This window comes from Hyperolius riggenbachi, chromosome 12, assembly GCF_040937935.1.
Source record: "Hyperolius riggenbachi isolate aHypRig1 chromosome 12, aHypRig1.pri, whole genome shotgun sequence".
Taxonomy (NCBI): Eukaryota; Metazoa; Chordata; class Amphibia; order Anura; family Hyperoliidae; genus Hyperolius; species Hyperolius riggenbachi.
In genome coordinates, this window is record NC_090657.1 from 215,763,459 (window position 1) to 215,783,567 (window position 20,109).

Sequence of the window (20,109 nt, forward strand, 5' to 3'; positions counted from 1 at the left end):
GCAGACAAGCTCTGACTCAGAAATATTGTGCAGACTAGCACTGACTCAGAAATATTGTGCAGACTAGCACTGACTCAGAAATATTGTGCAGACTAGCACTGACTCAGAAATATTGTGCAGACTAGCACTGACTCAAGACTAGCTCTAGCTCAGAAATATTGTGCAGACTAGCTCTGACTCAGAAATATCGTGCAGACTAGCTCTGACTCAGAAATTTTGTGAAGACTAGCTCAAACTCAGAAATATTGTGCAGACTAGCTCTGACTCAGAAATATTGTGCAGACTAGCTCAAACTCAGAAATATTGTGCAGACTAGCTCTGACTCAGAAATATTGTGGAGACTAGCACTGACTTAGAAATATTGTGCAGACTAGCACTGACTCAGAAATATTGTGCAGACTAGCACTGACTCAGAAATATTGTGCAGACTAGCACTGACTCAAGACTAGCTCTGACTTAGAAATATTGTGCAGACTAGCACTGACTGGTGCACGCACTGTGTATTGTTACTGTATATCTCCAGCCTATAGTATGTTGTATAGCAATCTTTAATTCATTTTGCAGCTCAAGCCCCTTGGTAATAAAACACTGCAGAGAACAATGACTACTGTGCAGACTAGCTCTGACTCAGAAATATCGTGCAGACTAGCTCTGACTCAGAAATATTGTGCAGACAAGCTCTAACTCAGAAATATTGTGCAGACTAGCTCTAACTTAGAAATATTGTGCAGACTAGCTCTGACTCAGAAATATTGTGCAAACAAGCTCTGACTCAGAAATATTGTGCAGACTAGCTCTGACTCAGAAATATTGTGCAGACTAGCTCTGACTCAGAAATATTGTGCAGACTAACACTGACTCAGAAATATTGTGCAGAATAGCTCTGACTCAGAAATATTGTGTAGACTAGCTCTGACTTAGAAATATTGTGCAGACTAGCTTTGACTCGGAAATATTGTGCAGACAAGCTCTAACTCGGAAATATTGTGCAGACAAGCTCTAACTCAGAAATATTGTGCAGACTAGCACTGACTCAGAAATATTGTGCAGACTAGCACTGACTCAGAAATATTGTGCAGACTAGCACTGACTCAGAAATATTGTGCAGACTAGCACTGACTCAGAAATATTGTGCAGACTAGCACTGACTCAGAAATATTGTGCAGACTAGCACTGACTCAGAAATATTGTGCAGACTAGCTCTGACTCAGAAATATTGTGCAGACTAGCTCTGACTCAAGACTAGCACTGACTCAGAAATATTGTACAGACTAGCACTGACTTAGAAATATTGTGCAGACTAGCACTGACTTAGAAATATTGTGCAGACTAGCACTGACTCAGAAATATTGTGCAGACTAGCACTGACTCAGAAATATTGTGCAGACTAGCACTGACTCAGAAATATTGTGCAGACTAGCTCTGACTCAAGACTAGCTCTGATTCAGAAATATTGTGCAGACTAGCACTGACTCAGAAATATTGTGCAGACTAACTCTAACTCACAAATATTGTGCAGACTAGCTCTAACACCTGTTTGCTCTCCTCTGCAGGGTGTGTCAGACGGTTGGAGTGCAGACAGATGGATCCCTAAATGATTCCCTGTGCAGAGAAAACGTGCCTCTGGTGTACAACACTCTGCTGAACTGCATGGATGATTACACGACGGACAGTCGGGGGGACGTGGGCGCATGGTAAGAGAACATCCCAGGGGTTTCACTCATTTGTCAGGTCTCTTTATAAAACTTTAGAAAATGCTGATAATAGATCCACTAGCCTGTATCCGGGCCTCAGCGTATGGTTAGGGGTGACTGATGGAAGCAATTGGCCAGATCTGTCTCCAAACGGAAGTAAGTGAAATTCCTCTTCTGCAGAGGAGTAATGCTTCCCCGACTGGCTGCATACGTTACAACAATCGACAAAACGGTCACCCTCTTGCCTTGCGTTTAAGCACCTGTGCAAACACAGCTACTGCAATGAGTTCCCAAGAGAATGTGCTACACGGGAGTCTCTCCCTGCTGTAATCACTTGATCAGTCTCAGGCTTGTGAAAAGTGAGTGGAATACTACTAAAGCAGGAACATTGGAAATGGGGGGTGGTCTGTACACCAAGCAGCGCCAGATTAATCTCAGGGGAATCGTAGAAATATATGGCTGTCTTCAGACTGAAATGTGGGCATACAGGTTTTACAGTATAAATGACTTATGTATCCGACGGATCTTTTAGTCATTTCTGATCAATTTCAAAACGCTGATTACCTTCTTGCGACTACGTTCCTGAATGATTGGAGGGATGGACAATCTACAATGTCGGTAACATACTCCTGGTCATGCCAGCTCTAGCAAATAACACCAAACCAGAGGTCCATTTCCTCTAAGTGCTCAGCTGGCATCTTACATACCCCTGTTTCCCCAGCAGAGGGCAGCATTGTACAGTTGGTAGTTATCCATGTGCAGTTATATTGGTTGGGTGCTCTGTACATGCATAGGAGAGGTGATGAGCGCATTAATGCTTTGTACAGAGCACCCAACCAATATAACTGTACATCGGAATCTGTTTGCAATGTTGGAGTCATTATATCACTAAATACAACCTGTTTACAATTGTATCTTTATTTCTGAAACTGGTAGAAGCTGCTAATATAGAATATATTGGGCCTGTCCTCCAACCAAGAAAGTCGCATGAGTTACCAGTCATCCCCTGCATCTGTGCCACATGTAGGCCCAATCACACGTACCGTACCCTTAACTCTGAAGTAGCGGTCATGTGATCGCCAAATAGCTCTTCCAATGCCTTTTCAGATTTGGAGAAAAACTACTGTGTCCCAGACCGATTACACTCCGCCCCATTCTGCCTTTCAGAGTGGGAGTGTGTGGTAAAAGGGGGAGGGGGGAGGAGGGACTTCTCCTGAGCTCATTACACTCCGCCCCATTCTGCCCTTGAGAGTGGGAGTGTGTGGTAAAAGGGGGGGGAGGAGGAGGGGCTTCTCCTGAGCTCATTACACTCCGCCCCATTCTGCCCTTCATAGCAGGAGTGTATGGTAAAGGGGGGAGGAGGGGCTTCTCCTGGGCTCATTACATTCCGCCCCATTATGCCCTTCAGAGCCGCAATGGAGGGGTCCGGACAGATGCACACCTCCTAACTTTTTGAGATGAGAAAGAGGGACACTTAAGCCACGCCCCTGCCACACCCCTGATACGCCCCTAGTCACGCATACCATAAAGATTTGATAAGAAAAATATGTTTTATAATTCAAAGCACACTGGTCTTTTCTATCCTGGTTCATTTTCCTTCATAGTAACATTTTAAAATTAGTAATATATCAATTTAAAGGATGGGAGAAAAGTTTAGAGTCAATCAAACACATTTTGTAGTAGAGAAATATATATATTTACATAGAAAGAGGGACAAATGAGGAGGACAGAGGGACAGGGCTCCCAAAGAGGGACTGTCCCTCCAAAAAAGGGCAGTTGGGAGCTATGCAGATAGCCGCATTTTGAGGACTTCTTCAGCGCTGGAATGGAAGGGTCCGGACATATAGCCGCATTCTGAGGACTTCTTCAGAGCTGGGGAGGGGTCTGGAAATAACACTGCGCCGCATTATCACATTTATAGTTGAAGTGGGTGGAGGGGTACCTTAGTCTAATAATACTGCTCCTCATTATCTAACTTCAGAGATAAGGAACGTTCCGGCAGTAACACTACTCACTATGGTCCTATTTCTGTCCTGAGTCTGATCCGGTCACTTCCTCCTGGTCCTGATAACAGGATGTTTTGGTGATAGGCCTGTGATGTTGTGGTGTTAGCGGTTAGCCCCGCCCACATACCGCAGTAAGGAGCTGGTCTTGCACTTGTTTGGTTGTCGTCCATGGAATGCAGCCCTCAGGGCAGAGGGTGATGGAATGCAGTCAGGCTGGGCACTGGCCCTATACCGTGTGTCTGTGGCACACCCTAGGCATGCTGCGCGACACACACAGCACAGTCACTTGTTTACTTTGATGCATATTTTTTGCTCTTAGCTTTGGATGTGGCTGAAAAGCTCAATGACACGGAACTGCGTAATCACCAGCCTGCCTTTCACGTTTTACAAATAGATCTGTTTCCTAAATTCTCTTCTTTTCAAGCCGCCCAGCCAAGCCTCACTCATCATAACAAGAGCTGGTGACAGCCTGGAATATCGGCAGACAATATGGCCGCCACCTTGCTCTTCTCTGTCTGCTCACGTTTTACACAAGACTCCACGTGTTCACATTGTATTGTGTGTTGTGAGATCACCTCCTTGTGTCACAATCCGTCTCTGTGTGGACAGTAAAGCAGGCCATGTGCACATCGATTGCTCCAACCGATCAGTGTGATTGAATCTGCCGAGAACCAATACCATCAAAATGCCCAATCAATCAAATGTATTGATCGGGCCAGATGGGAAATTTTGGGAGATTGAGGGCAAGAGAAGCAGTCCATATTGGGATTCTCTGCTTGAATATATCGAAAATCACTCTGCAGTGTTTGGATGGAATTGATTTCGATCAGGGTGGAATTGTTTGGAAATATTGGGCAGAACATCTATATGTGTATGGCCTGCTTTGAACATTTCCCAGTATTGCTTGTTGGAAACTCGCCTCCTACAGCTGCACAGAACCAACTTACTTGATGCCAGGAATCCTCCCAGACCAACAACCTCTGTGTCCAGAGGGGCGGTCCATCTATCCTGCATAACCCCTCCTTCATCAAGGAGCAGCCGATCGATCTGATCAGGTGATTGATTTGTAACTCTCCAAATGGCTGGTTGCAATCATGTGATCTGATGTGTTTGGCTATACAGGAAACCATAATGAGACTTGATCACATGACTGAGAGCAGCCATTCACAGACTTACACATCAGTCATGTTTCCTAGTGAGTTCTGTCAGGACAATCTCTGTGGGATATATATATTTACATAGAAAGAGGGACAAAGTCTGGGAGAGGGTCAAGTGAGGAGGAAAGAGGGACAAAGGGACTGGGCTCCCAAAGAGGGACAGTGGGGAGCTATGTTAATGTTTGAGGAATAACAGGTCATATGAGATGGTCAGTGACATGCTAATAATTTCTGGTGTATAATGACTGTGACAGAATGCCTTCTGACGCCATGTTACAGGTGTGACATCACTGCTGGCTACATGTATATGCCAAAGTGACTGTAGTTATCTTTAAAGGGGAACTGTATCCCAGGATTGAACACCATCCGAGTCAGTAGCTGATACCCCCTTTCCCAAGAGAAGTCTTTACCTTTTCTCTAATAGATCCTCAGGGGAGGTCTGTATGGCTGATATTGTGGTGAAACCCCTCCCACAGTGTGATGTCATGGCCATGACAGTGTTCTATCTGTGAACCTTGTTACATTGTGGGAAATAAAGGCTGCTTCCAACTGCATGGCTAGCAATATTGTAAAAAATAAGCAGTTTTATGAATTCCTTTATTTTCAGTACAGTTCATCTTTAAAGTAATCCTGAGACAAACCTATGACGAGGATTTATACTTACCTGGGGCTTCCTCCAACCCGCTGCAGTCCACTGGCTCCCTTTATGCTGATCCGGTCCCCTCCGTTGAACCGCAGTCTGGGATCCGGGCGGGTTGCGTGCCTATCTCATCCCCTTATTGCACTTTCGTGGATAAGTGTTTTGTGCTGCAGCAGTTATAGTCCTAGCGAGTTGTGCATGTGAAGAACTCTGCCGGAAATGGGAGCAGAGTCCCCAGCTGGCCCAGCCGGGGTCTTTACCCTGCAGGAGGGTGGAGGGGACCAGGACTGACGCCAAAGAGCTGAAGGAGGCCCCAGGTGAGTATAGGTCCTTGTGATATGTTTATCTCAGGTTCACTTTTTTTTGCATTAGGTCATGAGGGCCTCGTCACCTGTCCTGTGTCACTCGTGGTACCTACTCTACTGTCCCGAAGTAGCCCTGGATAAACTGCCAGAGACTTACCAGGGGGCAGCCATTGTGTTGTGTATTTGGTAGCATATGCATTGCCTGTCTCTGGGCATCACACAGTATATGGTCAGTATACAGGTATATGATGCTGTCACTCTGCTCTCATTATTCAGGGTTCGGGAGGCAGCCATGGCCAGCCTGATGGATGTCACGGTATTACTGGTGAGGAGTGAGCCGTCCCTCGTCACGGAAGACTGGTGAGTGACTATTGGTTATAGGAATCTGACATAACTCCAGATTTGCTGTCCTCATTGCTTCCTGTTCAGGAATAAGCATGCAGCATTTCACTAACTGCCACCCCAGGAACAAGCATGTGGCATTTCACTGGTGGCCTGTCCAGGTACAAGCATGCTCCATTTCACTTGCTGCCGCCCCAGGAACAAGCATGCAAAATATCACTGGGTTCCTTTCCAGGAGCAAGCATGTAGCATATCAGTGGCTGCCTGTCCAGGAACAAGCATGCAGCATTTCTCTGGCGGCCTGTCCAGGAACAAGCCTGTGGCATTTCTCTGACGGCCTGTCCAGGAACAAGCCTGTGGCATTTCTCTGACGGCCTGTCCAGGAACAAGCCTGTGGCATTTCTCTGACGGCCTGTCCAGGAACAAGCCTGTGGCATTTCTCTGACGGCCTGTCCAGGAACAAGCCTGTGACATTTCTCTGACGGCCTGTCCAGGAACAAGCCTGTGGCATTTCTCTTACGGCCTGTCCAGGAACAAGTATGTGGCATTTCTCTGACGGCCTGTCCAGGAACAAGCCTGTGGCATTTCTCTGACGGCCTGTCCAGGAACAAGTATGTGGCATTTCTCTGAAGGCCTGTCCAGGAACAAGCATGCGGCGCGGGCGGCCCCGCTCGTGCGACGTCTGCGCGGACGGCCCCGCTCGTGCGACGTCTGCGCGGACGGCCCCGCTCGTGCGACGTCTGCGCGGGCGGCCCCGCTCGTGCGACGTCTGCGCGGGCGGCCCCGCTCGTGCGACGTCTGCGCGGGCGGCCCCGCTCGTGCGACGTCTGCGCGGGCGGCCCCGCTCGTGCGACGTCTGCGCGGGCGGCCCCGCTCGTGCGCCGTCTGCGCGGGCGGCCCCGCTCGTGCGACATTTGCGCGGGCGGCCCCGCTCGTGCGACGTCTGCGCGGGCGGCCCTGCTCGTGCGACGTCTGCGCGGGCGGCCCTGCTCGTGCGACGTCTGCGCGGGCGGCCCTGCTCGTGCGACGTCTGCGCGGGAGGACCTGCCCGTGTGACTTCGGCTGTGGTCACTGCCCGGAGAGTCATTGTTGGCTGTTTCTCTTGTCTCTTCAGCTGCCAGAGAATGATGTGCTGCATTGCCCAGCAAGCTGCAGAGAAGATTGACCGCTTCCGGGCTCAGGCTGGATCCGTGTTCCTCGGCCTCCTGTACCAGGACAGCCCTCCTATCCCTCACATTCCCCACCGGGAAGATCTGGAGAGGATATTCCCCAGGTCAGTATGAAGCTCTGTAGATCGGAGGGAGGAGGCATTCCTCTTTAATGACCATTCAGTGACGTTCCTGCAGATTCTTTGCCTTTGTGCAGGGATTGTACCTCCGGTGCCATCAGCTCATTCTCCATATTGTGGGTGACCTGCTGTCCTCTTCTTCCCCCAGATCCCAGGCAGACAGCCTGAACTGGAGCGCCCCCTCCGAGGCCTTCCCCCTCATCACACAACTCCTGGCATTGCCAGCCTACAGATACTTTGTGCTGCAGGGGCTCGCCGTCTCTGTGGGGGGATTAACCGAATCAACGGTAAGTAGGAGTCTATCCAGGAGGCAGTTGAGGACATTGAACTTTCTGGGGTTATATTGGGTGTCTTGTGATGTCAGGACTGGAGTGGGACCCCGGAAGGTACGTTGGGACAAGCTGCCTCTTGCCTGCAGGCTTTGCCATTTGAGGGAAACAGGTCATTGTCATCTGGATGATTATAACGATCAGGTTACACGAGGCAACGCTGTAATTACTGTTTATATATCTGGAGGAACCTTTTCACTTTGCTCCTCAGCAGTGGCACCCGTCACAGGGAACCGCTGGCTTTGTGGAGCCCCAGACACTTTTGACAAAAGGACTTTCTATGACGGGTGACGGGGCGACGACAGCAACACAAAGCTCAGCACACCTGAGGAGGCTGGAAATCAAACCTGTTCTACCTCTCCTGCATGCCACAACTGCTCCGGCCTCTGTATAGGGGTGCCTCAACTGCCCCGGCCTCTGTATAGAGGTAGTGGATGATTGGTGTCATGACACCTTCTGGGGAAAAGACACAGGAAACAAAAAACACGGGAGCCCAATAGTGTAATATGTTTAGTCAAAATTGTCAATGTAGAAGATAGGAATCTACTCACAAGAGTGGGTTGCAGAGGGGCAACCGACCACAGGAAGCAGGTGGAGACAATTAACCCGACTCCACTCGAGGAGGTCACTAAGGACCTGGATGCAGTCGCACTCCTTGGAAAAAAAGAAGGGAGGCAGATGTCCACCGTAGTGTAAACCACAAATGTTCTGCCTCCACCCCTCACACGGGTATCGTATGGGGGTTGGGGATGCACTAAATGGTTTAAAGAGGCGCCCTGGTGGTATATAAAAGCGTTTAAAAGCAGTTTTAAAACCGATAAAGGTTTGAGGTTGCTTACCTCAAGGATGACAAATCTTTGTAGGGACAAAAGATTTTATTACAAAGATTTGTCATCCTTGAGGTAAGCAACCTCAAACCTTTATCGGTTTTAAAACTGCTTTTAAACGCTTTTATATACCACCAGGGCGCCTCTTTAAACCATTTAGTGCATCTGTATAGAGGTGCTATAACTCCCCCGGCCTCTGTATAGAGGTGCTAAAACTCCCCCGGCCTCTGTATAGGGGTGCCACAACTGCCCTGGCCTCTGTATAGGGGTGCCACAACTGCCCTGACCTCTGTATAGAGGTGCCTTAACTGCCCTGGCCACTGTATAGAGGTGCCACAAGTGCCCCGGCCTCTGTATAGAGGTTCCACAACTGCCCTGCCTCTGTATAGTGGTGCTATAACTCCCCCGGCCTCTGTATAGAGATGCCACAGCTGCCCCGGACTCTGTATAGAGATGCCACAGCTGCCCCGGACTCTGTATAGAGATGCCACAGCTGCCCCGGACTCTGTATAGAGATGCCACAGCTGCCCCGGACTCTGTATACAATTTCCACAACTGACCTGGCCTCTGTATAGAGGTGCCACAGCTGCCCCAGCCTCTGTATAGAGGTGCTACTACTACACGGCCTCTGTATAGAGGTGCCCCAACTGCCCCAGCCTCTGTATAGAGGTGCCCCAACTGCCCCAGCCTCTGTATAGAGGTGCCCCAACTGCCCCAGCCTCTGTATACTGGTGCCACAACTGCCCAAACCTCTGTATAGAGATCCCACAGCTGCCCTGGGCCTCTGTATACAAATGCCATATCTGCCCTGGCCTCCGTATAGAGGTACCACAACTGCCCCGACCTCTGTATACAGGTGCCACAACTGCCCCGACCTCTGTATACAGGTGCCACAACTGCCCCAACCTCTATATAGAGGTCCCACAGCTGCCCTGGCATCTGTATACAGGTGCCACAACTGCCCTGGCCTCTGTATAGAGATGTCACAGCTGCCCCGGCTTCTGTATAGAGATGTCACAGCTGCCCTGGCCTCTGTATAGAGATGTCACAGCTGCCCTGGCCTCTGTATAGAGATGTCACACCTGCCCTGGCCTCTGTATAGAGATGTCACAGCTGCCCCGGCCTCTGTATATAGATGTCACAGCTGCCGTGGGTTGAGAGTGGTGAGTGTCCTCCCCTCTGCAGAGATGGGTCAGTATAGCCCTGTGACTGATGCTCCTGTATCTCTCCTGATCTCCCACCCTGTGTCCCCGCTGGATCGTATTGCACATCGTGTCAGGCTGAAGAATAAAGGGGCAGCAGATTTTGAATACTATGAACTGATTGTGTAGGTAAACTCTCATGGAAGTGGGAAAATTGGTCAGTGATTGGCCAATCAAAAGTGAAGGTGTGTACCAGGCATAAATCTGAAGCGGAATAACTTATGAGATAATGAATTGTATGTAAGCAAAAACAAAACCCCACAAAATCCAGTACAGGCACAGCGGTAACTTCTGGTGCTACCTGTGATAGGGGAGTGGTCCACTGGGAATTCTTTCATTCCCTGCCCTCTGGGTGTCAATTCCATGTGGGCGGGCCACTCACCTTACCAAAGGAGGGTATATATTTAGGATTTGTGCAATTACTTAACTGCTATGATTAAGGACCACAGCTGTCTGTGATTTTTTTTTTTATGGCTATGTCCACAGTAAAGATTTTTTTAGTTTTTGGACATTGGGCTTGATTCATTAAGCTGCACTGCTAAAGCAGCGCAGCTTAATGTGAAGGAGCAGCCGCTAATGCATGCCTTACATAGCAGTGCTCGCTGCTATGTAAGGAGCGTTCCTTCCTTGGATAGGAGCGTGCCTTCCCTGGATAGGAGCGTGCCTTCCTTGGATAGGAGCGTGCCTTCCTTGGATAGGAGCGTGCCTTCCTTGGATAGGAGCGTGCCTTCCTTGGATAGGAGCGTGCCTTCCTTGGATAGGAGCGTGCCTTCCTTAGGAGCGTGCCTTCCTTGGATAGGAGCCTTGGATAGGCGCGTGCCTTCCTTGGATAGGCGCGTGCCTTACTTGGAGAGGAGCGTGCCTTACTTGGAGAGGAGCGTGCCTTACTTGGAGAGGAGCGTGCCTTACTTGGAGAGGAGCGTGCCTTACTTGGAGAGGAGCGTGCCTTACTTGGAGAGGAGCGTGCCTTACTTGGAGAGGAGCGTGCCTTACTTGGAGAGGAGCGTGCCTTACTTGGAGAGGAGCGTGCCTTACTTGGATAGGAGCGTGCCTTCCTTGGATAGGAGCGTGCCTTCCTTGGATAGGCGCGTGCCTTCCTTGGATAGGCGCGTGCCTTCCTTGGATAGGTGCGTGCCTTACTTGGATAGGAGTGTGCCTTACTTGGATAGGAGCGTGCCTTACTTGGATAGGAGCGTGCCTTCCTTAGGAGCGTGCCTTCCTTAGATAGGAGCGTGCCTTCCTTGGATAGGAGCGTGCCTTCCTTGGATAGGAGCGTGCCTTCCTTGGATAGGCGCGTGCCTTACTTGGATAGGCGCGTGCCTTACTTGGATAGGCGCGTGCCTTACTTGGATGGGCGCGTGCCTTCCTTGGATGGGCGCGTGCCTTTCTTTTATAGGAGCGTGCCTTCCTTAGGAGCGTGCCTTCCTTAGGAGCGTGCCTTCCTTAGGAGCGTGCCTTCCTTGGATAGGAGCGTGCCTTCCTTGGATAGGAGCGTGCCTTCCTTGGATAGGCGCGTGCCTTACTTGGATAGGCGCGTGCCTTACTTGGATAGGCGCGTGCCTTACTTGGATAGGCGCGTGCCTTACTTGGATAGGCGCGTGCCTTCCTTGGATAGGAGCGTGCCTTCCTTGGATAGGAGCGTGCCTTCCTTGGATAGGAGCGTGCCTTCCTTGGATAGGAGCGTGCTTTCCTTGGATAGGAGCGTGCCTTCCTTGGATAGGAGCGTGCCTTCCTTGGATAGGAGCGTGCCTTAAGAGCGTGCCTTCCTTGGATAGGAGCGTGCCTTCCTTGGATAGGAGCGTGCCTTACTTGGATAGGAGCGTGCCTTACTTGGATAGGAGCGTGCCTTACTTGGATAGGAGCGTGCCTTACTTGGATAGGAGCGTGCCTTACTTGGATAGGAGCGTGCCTTACTTGGATAGGAGCGTGCCTTCCTTGGATAGGAGCGTGCCTTCCTTGGATAGGAGCGTGCCTTCCTTGGATAGGAGCGTGCCTTCCTTGGATAGGAGCGTGCCTTCCTTGGATAGGAGCGTGCCTTCCTTGGATAGGAGCGTGCCTTCCTTGGATAGGAGCCTTGGATAGGTGCGTGCCTTACTTGGATAGGAGCGTGCCTTACTTGGATAGGAGCGTGCCTTACTTGGATAGGAGCGTGCCTTCCTTGGATAGGAGCGTGCCTTCCTTGGGTAGGCGCGTGCCTTACTTGGATAGGAGCGTGCCTTACTTGAATAGGCGCGTGCCTTACTTGGATAGGCGCGTGCCTTCCTTGGATAGGAGCGTGCCTTCCTTGGATAGGAGCGTGCCTTCCTTGGATAGGAGCGTGCCTTCCTTGGATAGGAGCGTGCCTTCCTTGGATAGGAGCGTGCCTTCCTTGGATAGGAGCCTTGGATAGGCGCGTGTCTTCCTTGGATAGGAGCGTGCCTTCCTTGGATAGGGGAGTGTCTTCCTTGGATAGGAGCGTGCCTTCCTTGGATAGGAGCCTTGGATAGGTGCGTGCCTTCCTTGGATAGATGCGTGCCTTCCTTGGATAGGCGCGTGCCTTCCTTGGATAGGCGCGTGCCTTACTTGGATATGCCTTCCTTGGATAGGCGCGTGCCTTCCTTGGATAGGCGCGTGCCTTCCTTGGACAGGAGCGTGCCTTCCTTGGACAGGAGCGTGCCTTCCTTGGACAGGAGCGTGCCTTCCTTGGACAGGAGCGTGCCTTCCTTGGACAGGAGCGTGCCTTCCTTGGACAGGAGCGTGCCTTCCTTGGACAGGAGCGTGCCTTCCTTGGACAGGAGCGTGCCTTCCTTGGACAGGAGCGTGCCTTCCTTGGATAGGAGCCCTGGATAGGCGCGTGCCTTCCTTGGATAGGAGCGAGACTTCCTTGGATAGGAGCGTGCCTTTCTTGCATAGGAGCATGACTACCTTGGATAGGAGCGTGCCTTTCTTGGATAGGAGCGTGCCTTTCTTGGATAGGAGCGTGCCTTTCTTGGATAGGAGCGTGCCTTTCTTGGATAGGAGCGTGCCTTTCTTGGATAGGAGCGTGCCTTTCTTGGATAGGAGCGTGTCTTCCTTGGATAGGAGCGTGCCTTCCTTGGATAGGAGCGTGCCTTCCTTGGATAGGAGCGTGCCTTCCTTGGATAGGAGCGTGCCTTCCTTGGATAGGAGCGTGCCTTCCTTGGATAGGAGCGTGCTTTCCTTGGATAGGAGCCTTGTATAGGCGCGTGCCTTACTTGGATAGGCACTTCCCTTACTTGGAAAGGCGCCTGGCTTACTTGGATAGGCGCCTGGCTTACTTGGATAGGTGTGTGCCTTACTTGGATAGGCGCGTGCCTTACTTGGATAGGAGCGTGCCTTACTTGGATAGGAGCGTGCCTTTCTTGGATCGGAGCGTGCCTTCCTTGGATAGGCGCGTGCCTTACTTGGATAGGCGCGTGCCTTACTTGGATAGGAGCGTGCCTTACTTGGATAGGAGCGTGCCTTACTTGGATAGGAGCGTGTCTTACTTGGATAGGAGCGTGTCTTACTTGGATAGGAGCGTGCCTTACTTGGATAGGAGCGTGCCTTCCTTGGATAGGAGCGTGCTTTCCTTAGGAGCGTGCCTTCCTTGGATAGGAGCCTTGGATAGGCGCGTGCCTTCCTTGGATAGGCGCGTGCCTTCCTTGGATAGGCGCGTGCCTTCCTTGGATAGGCGCGTGCCTTCCTTGGATAGGCGCGTGCCTTCCTTGGATAGGCGCGTGCCTTCCTTGGATAGGCGCGTGCCTTCCTTGGATAGGCACGTCCCTTACTTGGATAGGCGCCTGGCTTACTTGTATAGGCGCCTGGCTTACTTGTATAGGCGCGTGCCTTACTTGGATAGGAGCGTGCCTTACTTGGATAGGAGCGTGCCTTACTTGGATAGGAGCGTGCCTTCCTTGGATAGGAGCGTGCCTTCCTTGGATAGGAGCGTGCCTTCCTTGGATAGGAGCGTGCCTTCCTTGGATAGGAGCGTGCCTTCCTTGGATAGGAGCGTGCCTTCCTTGGATCGGAGCGTGCCTTCCTTGGATCGGAGCGTGCCTTCCTTGGATAGGAGCGTGCTTTCCTTAGGAGCGTTCCTTCCTTGGATAGGAGCCTTGGATAGGCGCGTGCCTTACTTGGATAGGAGCGTGCCTTCCTTGGATCGGAGCGTGCCTTCCTTGGATCGGAGCGTGCCTTCCTTGGATAGGAGCGTGCCTTCCTTGGATAGGAGCGTGCCTTCCTTGGATAGGAGCGTGCCTTCCTTGGATAGGAGCGTGCCTTCCTTGGATAGGAGCGTGCCTTCCTTGGATAGGAGCGTGCCTTCCTTGGATAGGAGCGTGCCTTCCTTGGATAGGCGCGTGCCTTCCTTGGATAGGCGCGTGCCTTCCTTGGATAGGCGCGTGCCTTCCTTGGATAGGCGCGTGCCTTACTTGGATAGGAGCGTGCCTTACTTGGATAGGAGCGTGCCTTCCTTGGATAGGAGCGTGCCTTCCTTGGATAGGAGCGTGCCTTCCTTGGATAGGAGCGTGCCTTCCTTGGATAGGAGCCTTGGATAGGCGCGTGTCTTCCTTGGATAGGAGCGTGCCTTCCTTGGATAGGGGAGTGTCTTCCTTGGATAGGAGCGTGCCTTCCTTGGATAGGAGCCTTGGATAGGTGCGTGCCTTCCTTGGATAGATGCGTGCCTTCCTTGGATAGGCGCGTGCCTTCCTTGGATAGGCGCGTGCCTTACTTGGATATGCCTTCCTTGGATAGGCGCGTGCCTTCCTTGGATAGGCGCGTGCCTTCCTTGGACAGGAGCGTGCCTTCCTTGGACAGGAGCGTGCCTTCCTTGGACAGGAGCGTGCCTTCCTTGGACAGGAGCGTGCCTTCCTTGGACAGGAGCGTGCCTTCCTTGGACAGGAGCGTGCCTTCCTTGGACAGGAGCGTGCCTTCCTTGGACAGGAGCGTGCCTTCCTTGGACAGGAGCGTGCCTTCCTTGGACAGGAGCGTGCCTTCCTTGGATAGGAGCCCTGGATAGGCGCGTGCCTTCCTTGGATAGGAGCGAGACTTCCTTGGATAGGAGCGTGCCTTTCTTGCATAGGAGCATGACTACCTTGGATAGGAGCGTGCCTTTCTTGGATAGGAGCGTGCCTTTCTTGGATAGGAGCGTGCCTTTCTTGGATAGGAGCGTGCCTTTCTTGGATAGGAGCGTGCCTTTCTTGGATAGGAGCGTGTCTTCCTTGGATAGGAGCGTGCCTTCCTTGGATAGGAGCGTGCCTTCCTTGGATAGGAGCGTGCCTTCCTTGGATAGGAGCGTGCCTTCCTTGGATAGGAGCGTGCTTTCCTTGGATAGGAGCCTTGTATAGGCGCGTGCCTTACTTGGATAGGCACTTCCCTTACTTGGAAAGGCGCCTGGCTTACTTGGATAGGCGCCTGGCTTACTTGGATAGGTGTGTGCCTTACTTGGATAGGAGCGTGCCTTTCTTGGATCGGAGCGTGCCTTTCTTGGATCGGAGCGTGCCTTCCTTGGATAGGCGCGTGCCTTACTTGGATAGGCGCGTGCCTTACTTGGATAGGAGCGTGCCTTACTTGGATAGGAGCGTGCCTTACTTGGATAGGAGCGTGTCTTACTTGGATAGGAGCGTGCCTTACTTGGATAGGAGCGTGCCTTCCTTGGATAGGAGCGTGCTTTCCTTAGGAGCGTGCCTTCCTTGGATAGGAGCCTTGGATAGGCGCGTGCCTTCCTTGGATAGGCGCGTGCCTTCCTTGGATAGGCGCGTGCCTTCCTTGGATAGGCGCGTGCCTTCCTTGGATAGGCGCGTGCCTTCCTTGGATAGGCGCGTGCCTTCCTTGGATAGGCACGTCCCTTACTTGGATAGGCGCCTGGCTTACTTGGATAGGCTCCTGGCTTACTTGTATAGGCGCCTGGCTTACTTGTATAGGCGCGTGCCTTACTTGGATAGGAGCGTGCCTTACTTGGATAGGAGCGTGCCTTACTTGGATAGGAGCGTGCCTTACTTGGATAGGAGCGTGCCTTCCTTGGATAGGAGCGTGCCTTCCTTGGATAGGAGCGTGCCTTCCTTGGATAGGAGCGTGCCTTCCTTGGATAGGAGCGTGCCTTCCTTGGATAGGAGCGTGCCTTCCTTGGATCGGAGCGTGCCTTCCTTGGATCGGAGCGTGCCTTCCTTGGATAGGAGCGTGCTTTCCTTAGGAGCGTTCCTTCCTTGGATAGGAGCCTTGGATAGGCGCGTGCCTTACTTGGATAGGAGCGTGCCTTCCTTGGATCGGAGCGTGCCTTCCTTGGATCGGAGCGTGCCTTCCTTGGATAGGAGCGTGCCTTCCTTGGATAGGAGCGTGCCTTCCTTGGATAGGAGCGTGCCTTCCTTGGATAGGAGCGTGCCTTCCTTGGATAGGAGCGTGCCTTCCTTGGATAGGAGCGTGCCTTCCTTGGATAGGAGCGTGCCTTCCTTGGATAGGAGCGTGCCTTCCTTGGATAGGAGCGTGCCTTCCTTGGATCGGAGCGTGCCTTCCTTGGATAGGAGCGTGCCTTCCTTGGATAGGAGCGTGCCTTCCTTGGATAGGAGCGTGCCTTCCTTGGATAGGAGCGTGCCTTCCTTGGATAGGAGCGTGCCTTCCTTGGATAGGAGCGTGCCTTACTTGGATAGGAGCGTGCCTTACTTGGATAGGAGCGTGCCTTACTTGGATAGGAGCGTGCCTTCCTTGGATAGTAGCCTTGGATAGCCGCGTGCCTTACTTGGATAGGCGCGTGCCTTACTTGGATAGGCGCGTGCCTTACTTGGATAGGAGCGTGCCTTACTTGGATAGGAGCGTGCCTTATTATTTATTTGTTGTATTTATAAAGCGCCAACATATTACGCAGCGCTGGACATTAATTTAGGTTACAGACAATATTTAGGGGTGACAAACAGCAATATGACAATACAGGAATACAAGAAAACCAGATCACACAGCACAGTATGATTACAAGGTAATGCTTAGTCAGTCACTGGATGGGAGCATGGAGTTAGGCAAGTTAGGTTCACTCAAATGCATAGCATGGGTGCACAGTAATAGAGGTGCATGATCAGGTAGGACACAAAAGGAGTGAGGACCCTGCCCAAAGGCTTACAATCTAGAGGGAGAGGTAGGGACACGAGAGGTAGGGGACCAGAGTTCGGCTGTGGGTTTAGAGCAATTGTGAGGGGTGGTAGGCAAGAGTGAAAAGGTGAGTTTTGAGGGCCTTCTTGAAGGTGTTGAAGGAGGGGGCTGCCCTAATGGGTGGAGGTAGGGAGTTCCATAGTGTCGGAGCGGCTCTTGAGAAGTCTTGGAGGCGTGCATGGGACTGGGTGATGCGGGGGACGGTCAGGCGAAGTTCATTGGAGGAGCGGAGTGAGCGGCTTGGTGTGTATCTCTGAGTAAGATCAGAAATGTAGGTTGGACAGGTTTGGTGGATGGATTTGTAGGTCAGACACAAGGTCAGTGCCTTACTTGGATAGGAGCGTGCCTTACTTGGATAGGAGCGTGCCTTACTTGGATAGGAGCGTGCTTTCCTTAGGAGCGTGCTTTCCTTAGGAGCGTGCCTTCCTTGGATAGGAGCCTTGGATAGGCGCGTGCCTTCCTTGGATAGGCGCGTGCCTTCCTTGGATATGCGCGTGCCTTACTTGGATAGGCACGTCCCTTACTTGGATAGGCGCCTGGCTTACTTGGATAGGCGCCTGGCTTACTTAGATAGGCGCCTGGCTTACTTGGATAGGCGCGTGCCTTACTTGGATAGGCACGTGCCTTACTTGGATAGGAGCGTGCCTTACTTGGATAGGAGCGTGCCTTACTTGGATAGGAGCGTGCCTTACTTGGATAGGAGCGTGCCTTACTTGGATAGGAGCGTGCCTTACTTGGATAGTAGCGTGCCTTACTTGGATAGTAGCGTGCCTTCCTTGGATAGGAGCGTGCCTTACTTGGATAGGAGCGTGCCTTACTTGGATAGGAGCGTGCCTTACTTGGATCGGAGCGTGCCTTCCTTGGATAGGAGCGTGCCTTCCTTGGATAGGAGCGTGCCTTCCTTGGATAGGCGCGTGCCTTCCTTGGATAGGCGCGTGCCTTCCTTGGATAGGCGCGTGCCTTCCTTGGATCGGAGCGTGCCTTCCTTGGATCGAAGCGTGCCTTCCTTGGATCGGAGCGTGCCTTCCTTGGATCGGAGCGTGCCTTCCTTGGATCGGAGCGTGCCTTCCTTGGATCGGAGCGTGCCTTCCTTGGATCGGAGCGTGCCTTCCTTGGATCGGAGCGTGCCTTCCTTGGATCGGAGCGTGCCTTCCTTGGATCGGAGCGTGCCTTCCTTGGATCGGAGCGTGCCTTCCTTGGATAGGAGCCTTGGATAGGCGCGTGCCTTCCTTGGATAGGCACGTGCCTTACTTGGATAGGCACGTGCCTTACTTGGATAGGAGTGTGCCTTCCTTGGGTAAAAGCGTGCCTTCCTTGGATAGGAGCGTGCCTTCCTTGGATAGGAGCGTGCCTTCCTTGGATAGGAGCGTGCCTTCCTTGGATAGGAGCGTGCCTTCCTTGGATAGGAGCGTGCCTTCCTTGGATAGGAGCGTGCCTTCCTTGGATAGGCACGTGCCTTACTTGGATAGGAGCGTGCCTTACTTGGATAGGAGCGTGCCTTCCTTGGATAGGAGCCTTGGATAGGCGCGTGCCTTCCTTGGATAGGCATGTGCCTTCCTTGGATAGGAGTGTGCCTTTCTTGGATAGGAGCGTGCCTTCCTTGGATAGGAGCGTGCCTTCCTTGGATAGGAGCGTGCCTTACTTGGATAGGAGCGTGCCTTACTTGGATAGGAGCGTGCCTTACTTGGATAGGAGCGTGCAGCGAGCACTGCTATGTAAGGCATGCATTAGCGGCTGCTCCTACACATTAAGGTGCGCTGCTTAACAGTGCAGCTTAATGAATCAATCCCATTGTGCGGACCTCTCCAATTTTTTCTTACTGCTTATCGGACTGGCTGTACTGGGTCAAGCACTGTCCTGTCCCTGAGATGAGCGGTTGTCCATTTTTTTTTTTTTTTCATATACAATGAATTGTATGTGTAGGACAGCTAAGCAATAGAACATTAGTGGCAAAGAAAAGTCTCTTTTTATTTTCAGTTTTATAGCTTTATTATAACATTGCATCAGACTATCACAGTTGCATAATCCACACTCTGTATTTTAAGATGTAAACCTAGCAGAAATAATGACCCTTTTAACTTTCTTGCAGTAAAACCTTATATCAAGCTGTCTATCAGTTAAGAAAACAGGACTGAGTACCAGGTTGGTCCAGTAGCTCAGAGAAACTCTTTTGCAAAGGTTTTCAACTCTTCCTGTACTGGAAAACAATATGAGACTCTTTTCTTTGTTACTTATTTTCTACTAGCTGAGGGCCCTTGCCCTGGTATGTATTAGGCTGGTGTTGGCTCCGCCCACTTTTTTTAACCCTAACACTCAATTACTCAATGACCTAGTAAGCTTTGCCATCTTTAGCATCAATAATTTGCATTGAAATGAAACCAATCTGATTGGCTGTGGCTCCACCCCATTTTCTGAATTTGAACACCAGTCACCCAACGACCAACTATACCAGGTTTGAGGCTTGTGCCATTAACAGTGCAAGAATGGCCGCAATTACATATTCCCTTTGAAAATCAATGGGCAAATTTTGATTGGCTTTTGTAGGCTCCACCCACTTTTCTGAATATTAACTAGTCACCCAGTAACCAGCTGTGCAAAGTCTGAGAACCCTGCCATTTACAGTGTAAGAAGGGCTGCTGTTTACATTTTCCCAGTGAAATTTGTCTCTGCCTACTTTTTGGTTATAGGGATAAAAAGTATCTAATATGTTATTTCAGGCAATATACTATGTGTTTGCCAAATTTCATTCACATCCGTTCAGCTATTGTTGTGTAATTGAGTAACAAACATCCAAACTTTCACATTTATAATATTAGTGAGATTTATTATGAGTCTTGCACACATACAATTCACTATATCATAAGTTTATTTTTGCTTTACATTTAACTATGACTACCAGGCAGATTTGAGTAGTAAATTGCTTTCATGCTTTACGTTGTCAGCCAACCACAAGAGCAGGAAGCAGCGGGAATCCAGCTGCCATCTGAGGCCATCACATGGAATTCGGATATATAGGTCCTTTTAAAAAAAATAGCATATTGTGATAAAGTTCATTATTTTCTGTAATGTACTGCTAAACACTAGACTTTCATATATTTTAGATTCATTACACACAACTGAAGTAGTTCACGCCTTTTATTGTTTTAATATTGATGATTTTGGCATACAGCTCATGAAAACCCAAAATTCCTATCTCAAAAAATTCA

At 50.9% G+C, this 20,109-nt stretch overlaps 1 protein-coding gene across 1 annotated transcript in view; it reads left to right on the forward strand.

Moving 5' to 3' along the window:
• The window catches only part of LOC137542290 (tubulin-specific chaperone D-like), a 343,085-nt gene that overhangs the window by 297,526 nt on the left and 25,450 nt on the right, over positions 1-20,109 (forward strand). The window contains exons 30-33 of the mRNA XM_068264095.1: positions 1,554-1,694; positions 6,079-6,162; positions 7,259-7,417; positions 7,581-7,719. Coding sequence (XP_068120196.1) covers positions 1,554-1,694; positions 6,079-6,162; positions 7,259-7,417; positions 7,581-7,719 — 523 coding nt within the window. The remainder of the gene's footprint in view (positions 1-1,553; positions 1,695-6,078; positions 6,163-7,258; positions 7,418-7,580; positions 7,720-20,109) is intronic.